The sequence below is a fragment of the Puntigrus tetrazona genome, chromosome 22 (assembly GCF_018831695.1).
Source record: "Puntigrus tetrazona isolate hp1 chromosome 22, ASM1883169v1, whole genome shotgun sequence".
NCBI lineage: Eukaryota > Metazoa > Chordata > Actinopteri > Cypriniformes > Cyprinidae > Puntigrus > Puntigrus tetrazona.
Genome location: NC_056720.1, coordinates 11,330,558 through 11,345,570, shown reverse-complemented (window position 1 = coordinate 11,345,570; position 15,013 = coordinate 11,330,558). Strand labels below are relative to the sequence as shown.

General features: G+C 37.4%; 2 protein-coding genes across 4 annotated transcripts in view; one reads left to right on the top strand and one right to left on the bottom strand.

Annotated features, from left to right (window-relative positions):
* Window positions 1-15,013, top strand: part of LOC122327734 (CUGBP Elav-like family member 5) — a 1,183,696-nt gene that overhangs the window by 305,252 nt on the left and 863,431 nt on the right. The window lies entirely within an intron of this gene.
* plpp2b (phospholipid phosphatase 2b) lies at window positions 557-14,866 on the bottom strand. Its single transcript, XM_043223325.1, has 6 exons — window positions 14,419-14,866; window positions 4,169-4,320; window positions 3,681-3,943; window positions 3,542-3,599; window positions 1,866-2,042; window positions 557-1,635 (listed from the first exon to the last, which is right to left on the bottom strand). The coding sequence occupies exons 1-6, from the start codon at window positions 14,477-14,479 to the stop codon at window positions 1,489-1,491; spliced, it is 858 nt and encodes a 285-aa protein (XP_043079260.1). The 5' UTR covers window positions 14,480-14,866; the 3' UTR covers window positions 557-1,488.

Genomic DNA, 15,013 nt, shown 5'->3' with positions numbered 1-15,013 from the left:
TTGTTTACATCAGAGTTGTACATATTACCAGTCAATGAGAAAAATGTTCTTAAAATACACTCCCAATTTACTAATTATTTATATTTTAGGTACCGATACCGGTAAAAACGTGAAAGGTACCCAACCCTAGCTATAACATGAATAAAGACATTTGACTTTATGTTATTTAATCATTTAATATTAGAATAAAAGTATTCAGCAGTGCATTTCTTTCTAAGTTTCCTTACCTCGACATTGCATTAATCGGAGGTCTGATTAAACTAATTAAAAGAATGTCGACAAACTAATTTTGACCATCTCATTTGCGGCGGAATACATGGTCGACATTAAACGCCAGGCTACTGCGGCGCTGGACTGACAGGAAAGTGCACATGAAAACGTGGCTAAAAAACACTTGCAAACCAAATAAAATCAAAAGTGTTTGACAAGCACTTCTGGCTAATATATCCCTTACGGAAAGTAAAACTGGGTGGATTGAATTTGTGTTAATTCATGCCTAAATAAACACATACAGTATTGACACGAGATTTCTGGATTAAAATATTCAAACAGGACATGCAAATATTAAATGGTTTTTTTTTTTTCTTCAGTAGAATGCAAATGCAATACAAACAAGATTCCTTTTCATCATGTTTAGGGCCTGTTTACGCGAGTGCGTTTTTGTTTTTAAAATGGCATTTTCAAAAGTCTGTTTACAGGCGCAAAACAACAGGCGTAACCATAGCAGCAGTTATGCATTTAAAAATAAAAAAAGGCTGCGAAAATTCGTTAAGGTAGCGAAATCTGAAAAATGTTCCAACAATAACAGTGCAGTACTCAACCAACAAGCAGATTAATATTACAAATATTTAATACAAATTTGGTCAAAAGCAAACAACGGTTCCAAAGTTCAATAAAGCCAGCTTTTTTTAAATGCAAAAACCGAAAATATAAAGAAGCATAACAGACTTGCAGATGCTGTAGTGGTATCTCGCGTTTAAATTTTAAACATAGGGGAACAAAACCAAGATATCCTAGCAATTTTGTTTTTTTTACATTATTCACTATTTGCAGTCCAGATTACTATATAGTTACTAAGGCACATAATATTAGCAAAAGTGAGTTCTGCATTTGTAACGACAGAATGTACGATTCTGTTGGGTTCATCAAATAATATAAGAAAAGCAAGCCGCTATTTACAAAACAGTAAGATTTACAATTCAAATAAGATTATACATGCCGTACATGGTCCAGTATATAGACTTTTTTTATTTAAAAAAAAAAATAATAAAAAAATCAATCCGGCCCCTCAACATCCTCAGCAAATCATTCTGATTAAAATAAATTGATTAAATATGTATAAAAAGTTCTCTCTCCTTCAAAAGGACACACTAAAGGCACACTAAAGCTTTTTGTAAATTTTTCCAAGGAGGACCATTCTGAGCATTGCAGTCTTGCTCCGCCCCCTTCCGTCAGTCCAGTGGTTTGTGGGAGATGTAATGTTCGGCCTCACACAGGTCCAGAATAACCTAAATGGTTATTGTGCTCTACGTCGCTTAAATGTAAGCTTGGTTTCCGTTCCTCATTGTCTGCCGTCTCTGGACTTGAGCACTGAGGATGAGGACGAACCTTGAAGAAATTAGATACGTATCGCACCTGTAAGAGACAATGACTGTTAGCAGTCATGCAGTAATTAAATCAGAAAGCTATGCTTTAAATGTTACGTTTCATCTTTGTTTCCATTACAAATAAATAAATAATTACCATTTTTTAAAAACTAATTCTTTCTAGTAACACAGATTCGGAATAACGAAAGGGTGATTTTTTTTTTGGGTTGTTTTTGAGGACGTTTCTGGATATTTTTAAGGAAAAATGGGTTAACTCACAGTGAGAATTGCAATGAGCGCCCCCTGGAGGAGCCCCACCAGCACGTCGCTCCAGTGGTGCTTATAATCAGACACACGAGTGTAACCTACATACACGGCAAAGGCCACCAGGAAGAACTGGATAGTCGGCCTCAGGAGACGAGCCCATTTTGCATGCAATCTGGCCTGAACATAGAACTGGTGAGAAAAAAGCAGAGGTGACTTTCATTAGACAAAATAATCATGACTTGTTGAGCTGTTTGGCTTTTGGGAAATAACAAATGCTAACAGCAAAGGCTCTCTTAGATATGTAAGTTTGTTTTGTAAATCATTCTGTGCTAAGAATGACGCAGAACCTGTCTTGGCTGATTTCAGAGATTACTTTTTAACAGTTTTTTTGTCCTGTTCTCTGGTAGTTTCATGAAATTTGTTCCAGTTTGTTTGCAAAATGTTCAAAAATGTAAATTCGTGCAATCACAGTAGCAAAATATGATCAAATGTAGCCATGTATGAACCGCAGCTCACAACAAGGTCACTTTCAAACCAAGCAGCCTTCTGTCGGTTAACCGATTTGAACAATGCAAAAATCTGCGTGTGAAGATCTTTCACAACGGAAGCTTCTAATGGCATGGATTCCTTTCAAATAACTAGATTTTGCCTTGAAAATGTACTGAACACCAGTAAATGTCACTGCTTTCAAAGACATACTCCACCCATAAACCACACGTTGTTCCAAACCCCTTTAAAGCTTTGTTCGTCTTCAGAACAATTTAAGACATTTTAGACATCTTGTGACTGTCCAATTGACTGCCAAGTAATGAAGAATGTCAAGGTGCAGAAAAATATAAAAGACATAAACAAAATAATCTGCCATAAATGGTTCAACTGAAGCTACGGGAATATTTTTGTATGCAAAGAGATTAAAAATAAAGATGTGTCAACAATGTGTCTTCTATAGTGCCATTTTGGAAGATATTGCTGCACGTAAACTGCGCATGCCGTTTAAGATATTTTTATTTTCTTTGCAAACAAAAGGTATTCTCATCGCTTTATAAAATTAAGACTGAACCACTGATCGCAGATGGACTATTTTAACAATGCCTTTTATACTTTTCTGAGCCATGAAAGTCAAAGCCTTCCAGTTTCCATCCAAAATATCTTGTTTTCCAAAGAAGAACAAAACCTTTAGAGGTTTGGAAAGGCATGTTACCAGTATTTTTTTTTTTGCAGCAAAACCCCCCCCATTTTAGCAGTAATAGACTATTTGTGACTATCATAGACGATCATGTTTGACCCCCCTCATCTGAACACATCTGTTTTAATAGACGTGACGGACCGTAGACAGTAAATGCTAAGATTGGCTGACAGTTTGACAGCCTATATCCTTCATATGTGTTTGCCTTTCTTAAGACTTGCATTTGCTGCTCTTGGTATTTACAATACATGAGTAAACTTATGGGCGGGGCGAAACAGGCAGATATGTAGAAGCAGGCATTGATTATCTTCTGCGAAAGTGGTGTTTATCCACACTATTGCGTTATAAAGACGCACGTCATTTTTACAGATTGACTTCAGTATACGATCAGTCAAGTTCTGAAACTCACAGGATGTTTTATAGTACAATGGCAAAGTTAATTTTGATTTCATTTACCCTTTTAAAATGTAACGTATTAGCATTTGGCTGCTGTAGCACTCACCGCTAGAAAGAGCATGCAATACATCCCAAAGGAGGAGTGACCAGAGTAGAAGGACAACCTACGACACACAAATCACATACGGTTTCAAAAGAAATTCACCGAAATCAAGACGTTAAAACATTTACAGTGAGAAACATACCGGGCTTCAGTCACATCACTTTGTGGGCCCGTGCAGTTGATCGAGGCCATGTATCCTTTGCAGACTCTGGGAGCACATACTGTTAAGAAATGTGGCCGTGGTCGCCCAATGGTGTACTTGGCCAAGTCCGTCAGTGATTGGCTGACGGCTCCTCCGAACAAGAAGGCACCCAGCACTTTATATATGGCCGACACATATTGATTAAAGGTAGAGCTGGACTGAATTTTTTTGCTGTACACCAGGTACGCTTCACCCGAAGATATCTAGATGAACAGAAGATGGGAAACGTTTAGAAAAGTGCAATAAAGTTAGGTTTGTCATAAATATATCAAGCGAGTCCGTGAGCACGTAACGCTGTGTTGTTGTGCATAATAAAACCCTCCGCTGTGCAGAGTCATGAACGAACACTTTGTTGAGAATCAGCGTGTGACTCATGGGATGGTGAGATCATGGAAGGGATAATGGAGATCGATGAAAGAGGGACTCACGATGATGATAGTGCAGGTGATGGTGACCGCAGCCAGCGTCACGTGGGAGATTGTGTCGTCTTTGTAAGGGTAACTAATGCTCTCGTCCTGGCAGTAGATGCCCCGCTCGTATGGCTTGGACGCAATGTTCATTATCACGAAGGGAAGAGAAGCTACAGGAGAGAGGAAATGAGACAAATACGTGAACGTTAATACTTCCTAAATCAAAAGTTCTTGTCTAATGTGGAGAATATAAAAGGTGAATTTCCTGAAACCTTTTATCTAAAGTAAAATATTCAACCATTTCTGATTACATTAATTCCTAAACAACATATGTTGATTATTGTGCAAAGAATCATGTTTTTGTTATTGTTAAAGCAGTTAGATAAAGTACTAAAGAAAATTCCATTGTAAAATTTTTCCTATCATGACAAACATTTTCAATCCATTAAATCATGAATTGATATGCTTTACACACACAATATATACACAAATAAACATAAAATTGAAGCAGTTATTTATGCAACATAGATGATTTCATGAAAAGTAACAATTTTTTCCAATTATTTTTTTAATAACCAATACCATCTGAATTCTGCCTTGGAAGCAGTGACTATTTATAGTACCTCTTTTTTTTCCTTTTTAACAGTCATACGGAAAATTATTCCACAGCTATGAGGAAGTCACCTGACCACACCATCTTAACCCAAAACACGTTGTGAGGCATACCATGAACATGACCGTACACACCCACAGCCCAGACATCCTTTCCACAACTGATGTGGCTGGAGATGCATATGTCTGAATGTAGCCACAGCGTGATCCTTTAATGAATGGAAAATGTCCTTGGGACATTTGGAAATGTTACAAAATCACCCGGCAACCATGTGATCCTAAGCCAAAGCGATCCAAGAGAACATTAATAACAATGTTACTTCTTGTAAATCCATAATCTATTGATCAAGTAGGATCTATAGCTTTCAGGTACGCTATAGAAGTCGAAGACCAATAGAGATATCAGAAAGATGTTACACAAGCAGGAAAACATGTTTTTTTAACAGGGTTTCTAAATATTGATGTCCAAATCCAGAATTTGCTGAATGTGTGAGACAGACGGTCAGGTCCGTCACAGATTTAACTCTGGGCTCAATTTGAGGGAGTTGACTTTCAACCAGGCGGTTTTCATATTTGGAAAAAAAAATATGTTCAATATTATTCCACAAGGGCCATTAAACATATACAAACAAGAATCATAATCTGTACATAAGGGGCTCATTAATAATCATATAATACGCTACTAAAACATTTCCATAGAGCACCATTCATACAAGACTGCAGCTCCAACTTTACACAACTGAATTTTTTAAAGCGTTTACGAAGATGCTTTCTTTCGTTTTGCACCTTACAAAACAAACGTGTTTTTCCAGACAAATGTTTGTTTTAATGTACTTAAAGAGAATTGGCGCTAGAGATTTAGAAACGTAAATCATTGAGAAACGTTTTTTTTTAAATGCAATGGTGCAACATAACTTACTGAAAAGTCATTCTGAGTTGTGGTTTAATCTTGAGACAAGTAGCTTCATGCTGTCAAAGAGTAACAGAATCAAAGAGGCACTTAAGAGCAAATAAAAGTGTCTTTGTATTCATCAGATGTCACTGTATTTCCATACACTGTGGTCTGAACAGTGAATAACACGCACACAAAACATAATACACTAAAAAACCAATAGACATCCTCATCTCAGCGGTGCCCTATTAAAACAATACCGCTCATGTCACTTTGCCCCAAAAGTAATAATTGTTATTAAGCTCTATGTAGCTGAACAGACAATTTTAGAAGTAGAGTAATGATTCATAATTAGGTCAAAGGACTTTACTGACACTGATAGTCAGGTTGATACGATTAATCACGATTAGTCAGTTTTAAAATAGCACAATCGTGCTTTACTATTTTGTTAACTATATGTTAACAGAATTCACTTTAAAACTTATTAGTAAAAGCAAATTAAAACGCAAACAACACTAACGTAGAAATGGACTCCTATTGTAAAGCGTTACCATTTCACTTCAGCAGTGGTGCATAAGGATGGCTTTCTAACTTGGAATGGAAACTTGTATTTTTGTTTCCATTAATGGATTTTTTCCTTACGAAACAAATGCAAGAAAAAGAAACTTTCCCTCAGGTCTCTTAGACCATCCTGTTGAGGGAGACCCCAAGACAATGGCTCCACTTTTATCACACCATTGAGATTCAGACACTTTGAGGATCTGGAGCTGAGCTTGGCCTTTTCTGTATGTTAGCCAGCTGAATACTCTCCAAACAAATTAAAATAAAAGCCCAATAAAACAGAGTCTCATTTTTCCTCTCCAAACTTTTCAACTGTTGAGACACGTTATTAGGAAACAAAAAGACGGGTAAAATTGCAAGATGGAAAACTGAAAGATCTCACCGAGTGAAGTACTTTTTTTATTTCAAACTGTCACTGACTAATGACAAACACGATCAAACCATCGAGAAGCTTTGACAATCAAGTCCAAAATCTGTCAGCTATACACTTGAAAAGGCTGAGCTGTATTTTCTGGTTCTCTTCGGTGAAATTCATCAGTATTGCTCCCCAAATACTTTCCAGACTGTGTACCCAGGGAATTAAGTCCGTGTAAGGTACATTAAACATGGTCAATGTGGAAGATCATCAAACGGTTTTGAGTTCAAAGCCTCAGTTGGCAGGTGCGAGCTCGGCGGCCGTTTAATTGCGCAACGAAACAAGACTGCAGGGAGAAGATGTGGCACGTAGAAGTGAGAGGGCAAGATGTGCTTAAAGAAAGTTGTGCTTGACACCCAACACTTTGCAGTACTGGGGCAGCGCTTAAGGAAAAACGAACCTCGTCTCAACTGCAGCAAGCCGTCACCATTCAACCATTCCCTGAAACAAATTAGTTCCATTTGAAGGTACAGGAAGTGAAATTTCCTGTAAAACATTAAGGGACCACGTTTTGGTATGAGGTCTTTTTATGAGTGTTTTAATGCTTTTTTTCCCTTCTTCATGCTATGCGAGCAAACGCAACGCACTCCAGCTTTTAACTAAACATTTCACTAAAAATAAAAGCATTAGCTTGCAATCAGGTAGTTTTTCCTTTGAAAAAAGTATTTTGCGCTTCTCTCTTAAATGCGATGAACGTGGATGGGGCCCAAATTAAAACTATACAACTTGCTCTCTATATTCCAAATCTTGCCAAGTTATACGATCAGGGCTTAAATTAAAATTAAATTTAAATACTTGATTATTGATTGCATTTTGCCCGTGATGATTAACTTGAAAAATAGTGACACTTTAAGTGGACGTTTGAGTTAAATATTAAAAAGCAGTTTAAAAAAGTATTTGAAGTCATTTTAAAGTCTGTTGCTCATTTGGGTCAATTTAAATTAATCACAAATAATTATCCAATTACTCGATTAATCCCAAAATAATTTTAGCGACTGCCCTATATTAGGGCTTTAGAACAACACGAGGAACGTGCTTTTGACCTATGAGCTCCTGATATGAGAATAAGGTCACTGCAGCATGTTAAGAAACTGCAACGTAGTGACAGTGAGATAATTAGGGTTGGTGATTGCTAAAATGTTTTAGGACTGAAGATTTAGATGCACTGTCGTCTTTTTGTCCCGCAGTCAAAAAAGAGCTCGCCACTCCTGCAGTCTCCACCTCATTCATGTTTCCCCTTTTTGTTTAGAGCGTCCTCCCACTCCTTCATGACCACTATAAATACGCAGGGCAGAACGGGGTGTTGCTTTATTTGGTTCAAACTGGTGTGCAGTTACGGTATGTGGGATAATTGGTGGCAATCTGAGTTGGAAACGGTTACACCTCCCCTCACACCACTGGAGGAACGCCAGAGCCATTACTGGACCAAACTAGCGGTTTCATTCAGCACACAAAAGGAAATGTTCGCGAAATGATGTTACCGTTTACTCACGCTCACGTTTTGCTTACTGGGTGCGTTTACGCGGAGCACTGTAACAGATTTAAAAGTTTAAACCAAATGAAAATGCTCCATGCAAACGCCTTCAATCGGAATAAAAATGTTTGAACCGAATGAAATTGTATTCGATTTGAGAGGGGCGGGATACACCTTTCTATAAAAGGAACAAATGTAATATTCTGCCATGTAAACATGTCTAAGTCATCAAATATGGCTTCACCGACGGTAGTAGACTGGGTTACAGTGGAGGTAAGTTCAAAATGTAACTTGTATAGTAAAAAGAGAACGCTAGCTGTGATATGAACTGCCGTATCTTCTCTCATGACCAGAGTGAAAAACGGATCTGAAGAGCAATTCTCTGCTTCCGTTATTTGTATTTATGTTTATTACAGATTCATAATTTCCAATCTGCTTGAATTTATACTCAATTTTTATATTTAGATTTATTTTCCCGCCATTAATGTTGTACGAAAACACATTTTGAAATGAGTGATATTATCCCAATCACTCCGTGTTCATAGTTTACACAGAGCTCCTTTGACTTGTTCAGCAACTTAGTAAGAAAACATGTATTTTTTTTTCCATTTAAGTAGACAAAACTTTTTAGTATTAGATTACATGTGTTTTCAGGATGGCATTACAGAGGGACATACTTTTATTTTACCCTTTAATTCTTTAAAATTATGAAATATTGGCAGTATGATGATAGGTGTTGGCTGATATTAAGCTATATTAGTTATGTGTGTGTTACAGTCCATATGATTCAAATATTAGTCCGTTACTCTAAGCAAGTGCAAGCAGCTATTAAAAATATTAATGCAAATAAGGGCTACTTATACTCATGTCCAGGCATATGTAAACACCATATCATATTAGATGACAAAAAAGTATACGTGGATAATGAAAGCAAATGGGCACCAGAGATTTTATAGCTCTAATAAAGATAAAGAATATGAGACATATTTCACTGCATGCAGAAGAGCGGCTTTGACATTACGCTCAAAAGTGACACCTTTTTTATTCCACATAAAACAGAAGAGTTAACAATGGCTCTATTGTCGGTTTCGAGTCAACTTTTCCTTTAACTTCAGCAGCTCAAATCGCTTTACAACAAGCTACTTGTTAAAATACAGAGTTGTTATTTTTGTTTTCAAAAAGTATTCTCGTAGCTTCACACGATCTTTCTGGGCCTCGACTCTGGTAGTTGCTGTCTACGGAGGGTCAGAAAGATCTCAGGTTTCATTCAAATATCGTAATTTGCCTTCCAAAGACAAACCAAGGTCTCACGGGTTTGTAACGAGCAATTAAAAACAGAAATATTATTTTTGGGTGAACTATCCCTTTAAGGACGTAGCTTTACTGTAACTTAACTACTTGGAGCGTCTGAAAGTACACAAAATAAAATTGGTGTTCGATTTTCTTTGAAACTATTGTCACTTAGACATGGTCTCAGTAAATGCAGAATTATAAAGACTATGGTGGTGGTACAAGAAACTGAAACTGAAAGAGCATTTAGCTCATACATTTACAGTAAATCTGAATTGAGCTGCTGGCAGATTCAAGGACGCATGAGTTGGTGCATTTCCAAAGAAAAATAAAAAAATAATAAAACCCTGGCGAAAAACCCACTCAGTCATTTAAAAAAGGGGAAAAAACTGAAATCTTCCTTTTGGTTTTGGCTACAGGGAGTTGCCTATTTTCTTAGGGTCGGCTTTGACCTTCACCCTAACATTGGTTCACCACCTTTCATTATCAAACAAACCCTATGTTTTTACCGACTTATCTAGTACCCAAACTTGTTTCAAGGTGCATTAACAAATACACTCCGCTTTCAACACGAGACGCTTCACGTTTCAACATACGAGACCCGGTTCATGCGAGACGAACCCGCAACGATCGCGCTCTGTTCCTACTCTGAAGACCAAAATGAGATGTTCTTGACTTTCTTTGTGGCTTTTCTGGAGTACCATCATAAGTGTTACGAAAATACAACCCTGTCGCCCCTTAAGTGAGAGTTTTGAGGGCGGTCTGTCTGCCGGCAGCACTCCCTGAGCTGTAGTTTGGCAAGTCCGACTGACTCATTTGGAAGCTATGTGCTGAGCGTACAGCCTCGCAGGAGAGTCTGGAACCCTACTTCAAGAAGAAACGCCCACCCTCCTCCTCCTCCTCCTGATCTGTCCTCCCCACGCTAACGCTAGGGTTTGATTTACGCTCCTGAAAGCTACGGAAATATAGAACATTGCATGGGAAACTGGCTAACTTGTACGATAGGTAGTGTTTAGCAAAACAGCTTCGCTTTAGGTTTCTGTGATTAATGGAACAGCTTCGTTACGTTAATAGACTCGCGAAGTGACCGTTTCTGAGCAATTTTGCCGATGTTGCAACTGCCATCTCACGGAGACCTTTCTGAACAAGTTTAAGACCTAAAATATAACGCATGACAGTTCCAACAGGCTAAACTTTTCCTTGTTGTTTTCCCATATTGTTTCACCAGTAGTTGTAGGGAACTAGTCTGGAAATATGTATTTGCCGGCTATGATGCTGATTTTCCTAAATCTACCTGGAAATTTTTTTTAAATAGTACATTACTTCTTTATTTAACAAGTATGCATTAAATTGATCAAAAGTGAAGCAGCACACCCGTTTTCAACAATGCTAATAAATGTTTCTTGAACACAAATCAGCATATTAGAATGACTTCAGAAAGATTATTTGATACTCAAGACTGGAGTAATGAAGCTTAAAATTGAGCTTTGATCACAGCAATAAATTTCACTGTAAAATATATTAAAAAAGAAAATTGTTATTTTAAACTGTAACTTATAATATTTCACAATATTTTTTTTTTCCCACAAAAGCTGTTTTATTTTCATAGAAAGGTTTCAAAATAGTTTTTTGGAAAATGTGAAAATTCTATTGAAATTCGGTTAGACTATAACAAAACAACATGCTTATTCTGATTTAGATAATAAAAAGGAAGCATGTTCAATTTTATTGTGTATTAAATTAGTAAAAAAAAAAAATCGTACAAATGCGAAAATCTATGATAGTGGCGTATTAAAATTTTTTTAAATAAAATGACAAACAACTAGTATTTGGGGTGAAAGTAATCTCTTAATGCTTCATAAATAGTTTTTTGTTGTAAATATGCCTAACTAGATTATTGCACTAAATGATATTTCAGTGGGTAAATTTAGTAAATCGGGAAAATGAGTGGTATTTATTTTTGGCTCAAAAAAAAAAAAAAAAAAAAAAAAAAAAAAAAAAAAAAAAAATTAATTAATTAAAAAAGAAAATGTTTTTCAGAAAAACTTTAAAGCAGTATCACAGTGCTAATTACGGTTAAAACCTTTTTAGTCTTCAACCCATATATAAACTACTGTTGTAGCTTGAACTTTGCTGAAGAGATGATTTATTGCAGCTTTCATGTTTAATAACTTCGTATGAATCACTCTTCGTTACATTCCTCATCTGTAAGTCACTCTGTATAAAAGCATTTGCATACAGGCCCTGTAAGCAACATAATTATTTTTTATTACAAAATACCAATGAAATTAACGTATAAAGAGGGTCTGGTAAAACGAGAAACATTTCTTTATTGTACGTTATAATATTAGTTATTAAATGAAGTGCTTTATTTAAAATCCTATGCTTCTTGGGGAAAAAAGGCCTGGAAAGTCCTTTATGGGCCATACGCTTGGCTTGATATTAAAACCGTCAAGCTTAGATAACTCCCATCAATTTCACTTTCACTGAAGTTAAACGCTCATCTTGCAGCTTTGACTCGAACGGACGCTGAATATTGTCCGATAAGTATTACTTCTGTAAATACTCAATGACTGATAACGTAACGCAAAAATAAAAAGTACAGCAGCGTAGAGGAGCAGTAAGATACTCCGAGCTAAAAAAGCCCGACTGCGTTTGTGTGGAGGGAACGTTTCCTCAGACAGAAGGAAAAGAGAAGCAGAGGGAGGTGGGCTGGATTGAATGTCACTTTCAGGGCTGGGAAAGGATATGACTGGCCAGAAACACTTACAGAAACTCTCCAGTAGCTGGATTCTGGGACTTTCTGTTGTTTCTAAAGCAATCCGAGAGGCTGATATTTATTTGAAAGTGACTGAATAATTCCACCTGTGCTTGCTTTCGTTAGCTAAAGGCCAAGCGTCTCAGATTTACAGGACTTTGAGCTCTCTTTTATGTCCTCGTAGATCTATCAGAATACAATCTAGTTATGAGAAGTTACTGACCTTTTTCAGATGTGCCTTTATTTCCACACATCAATCTTTATCAGAACCCTGACCGACTCGAGTAATTAAGCAGTTTGAATTAAATGACAGAATGTTCGTTTTCTGTCAACTATTCTGTTAAATATTGATGGTGCGACCCTCATCAGTGAGAGGAGGAGAACAAGTCTCTTAAAATGACAGGAAAAGATCAGTCCAGGTGATAAAATGTCAAGTGGTACAACCTTGTAACCAATTTTTGTATTATAAAAAAAAAAAAAAAAAAAACACTAACTAAAATTTTATATATATATATATATATATATATATATATATATATATATATATATATATATATATATATATATATATATATATATAAATCTAAATATATATATAAAAATATAAATATACACATATATATATAAATCTAAATATACACACACATATATATATATAAATATAAATAAATATATGTATAAATATAAATAAATATATGTATATATGTATAAATATAAATATATATGTATAAATATAAATATATATGTATAAATATAAATATATATGTATAAATATAAATATATATATATATAATATAAATAAAAATATAAATATATATTAAAAATATATAATTTATATAAATATATATAATTTTATATATATAGCTTGAATTTATTCTTGATTCAGTTTTAATCATTCATTTTAGCAACTAAAATGTTTAACAAAAGTTTAAGTACCGAGTAAACATTTTTGTGCGACGTAAGCTTTAGTTTTCCGTCTAATGTTTATTCAGCTTAATCTCAGGTAACAAAAACAATTTTAATAGCGTAACATCTCTGTGCAGCCCATGACTTTACTCTAACAATATAATTTCAAAAGCACATAAAAACTAAGAAACTGACGCATCCATTTTAAACAAGTTTTTTCCCCTCTTCAGGTAGTCGTTTACCTTCCTACATCCTAAATGAAAAACATCCGAAACAGTCCACCTGTTTAAACGGACTAGAGACAATGCTGTCCATCCCTGAACACAACACGGCCACTTCAAATCACGTCATCTAGACACGTGCGCCCAGTAAAGGTGTAGTCTGAGACTAAAGGTGAAGGATCGAGCCCGGGGCGAGTTCTAGCCCTCATGAAACCCAAAGCTGGTGCTTGAAGAACACAGACACAATAAAGGACTTCAAAGGGCAGGTGCAGAAACTTCATCTCCCCAGCTTCACGGCAGGGTTACCTCATGCCTTTAAGAAAAACACAGTGTTTCCGAAGGAAGTGACGGTCAAGCTGGTTCGCACTCACTTCAGCGCCGAGGCGAATCTTCTATAATGGGCACTGTGTGACTATGTTAAGATGTTTACGGTCACCGGGTTTGTCTCACGGTCGGTCTGCGAGCAGAGGTGCAAGAAAAGCCAAAAAATGCAAGAAAAGGAGCGTTTCTGCGGCACCACGGGCTGCCAGACACTGCGGGAAACACTGACGGGCTTTGGATCGCATTTCCATAAACAAACAGTCAGCTTCCTGAACTCGCAAAATCCAGAAGAAGAAGCCAAGGCCAACGCGACTCCATTTGTAAACAGGCAGAACACACCCCCCGAAATAGCCTGGATGTTTAAACACGACCTTGTGACGACGGGCCCCTTGTCGTGGCACTTTGAACACGGCCTAAAGCGTTGGCTTTGTTCACGATCAGTGAGATCCCACAGGACATACTGGTCTTCACGTTACACCCAGTGACAGCAAGTCAAGATTGTTTATTGGGGCAAAGCCAAGGCTGCGTGCTTACGCGAGGTCAAATTAAACTCATCACAAACACAAAACGCTTGGTTTAAACGCAACCGACCACCTGGTTGTCTCTAGGTTTACAGCCGCCAATTCACTTTACGATGCAAACACAGTTTTATTCACTTTTTAGTTTTGATCGTCCACGTCTGCGTCATCTGTCAGCAACCCAAATTGCTCAGAAAAAGACAAACCACTTGTTAGAAACGGCGTTCAACAAGCGACCTCGAGTTCAGAGACGAACTTCGGAACGGAAACACTGAACGTCGAAAGGCTGAACTCGCTTACCTACAACGACACACAGCACGTCCACCAGGACGAAGAGTTTGTTTTTCCTCAAGTCCGTCATAATTTCTGCAGCTCGGACGCGCTTTAAGGCTCACCGCATTTACGCGATAATATCAGCGACGATCCACTCGGAGGAAGCCGAACAAAGCGAAGGCGACCAGTAATGCGGGTTCTTCCGGCTCTGCTCTTCTACCTGCGCCCTTCGCGCTTCGCTTCGGCTCATAGGTGACGGGCAAAGACGCGACAGCTTCCCGGCTATATATCGACAGCTTCAAAGGGAGACGGCCGGGGCGCGTTGGTGAACATAATTGCTTTAGTAAAAACGGACTGGCGTTCGCCCCTTCCGGCCCTTTTTTTTTAAGACGCGTCCGCTCCCGTGCCTGAAAGCTCGCCACTGCGTTCCCACTCGCGCGCTCGCCGTGTCCACACCTTGACAGCCAGCGGCGCGCCTGCGCAGAAGCACCGCCTGGGCAAATCACTGCTGCACTTTGAGCTGAGGCGCAGAAACGGAACGTGACACACTTTACACAAACTGATCGATTATTTGTACTACATTTAAGAGATAGATAGATAGATAGATAGATAGATAGATAGA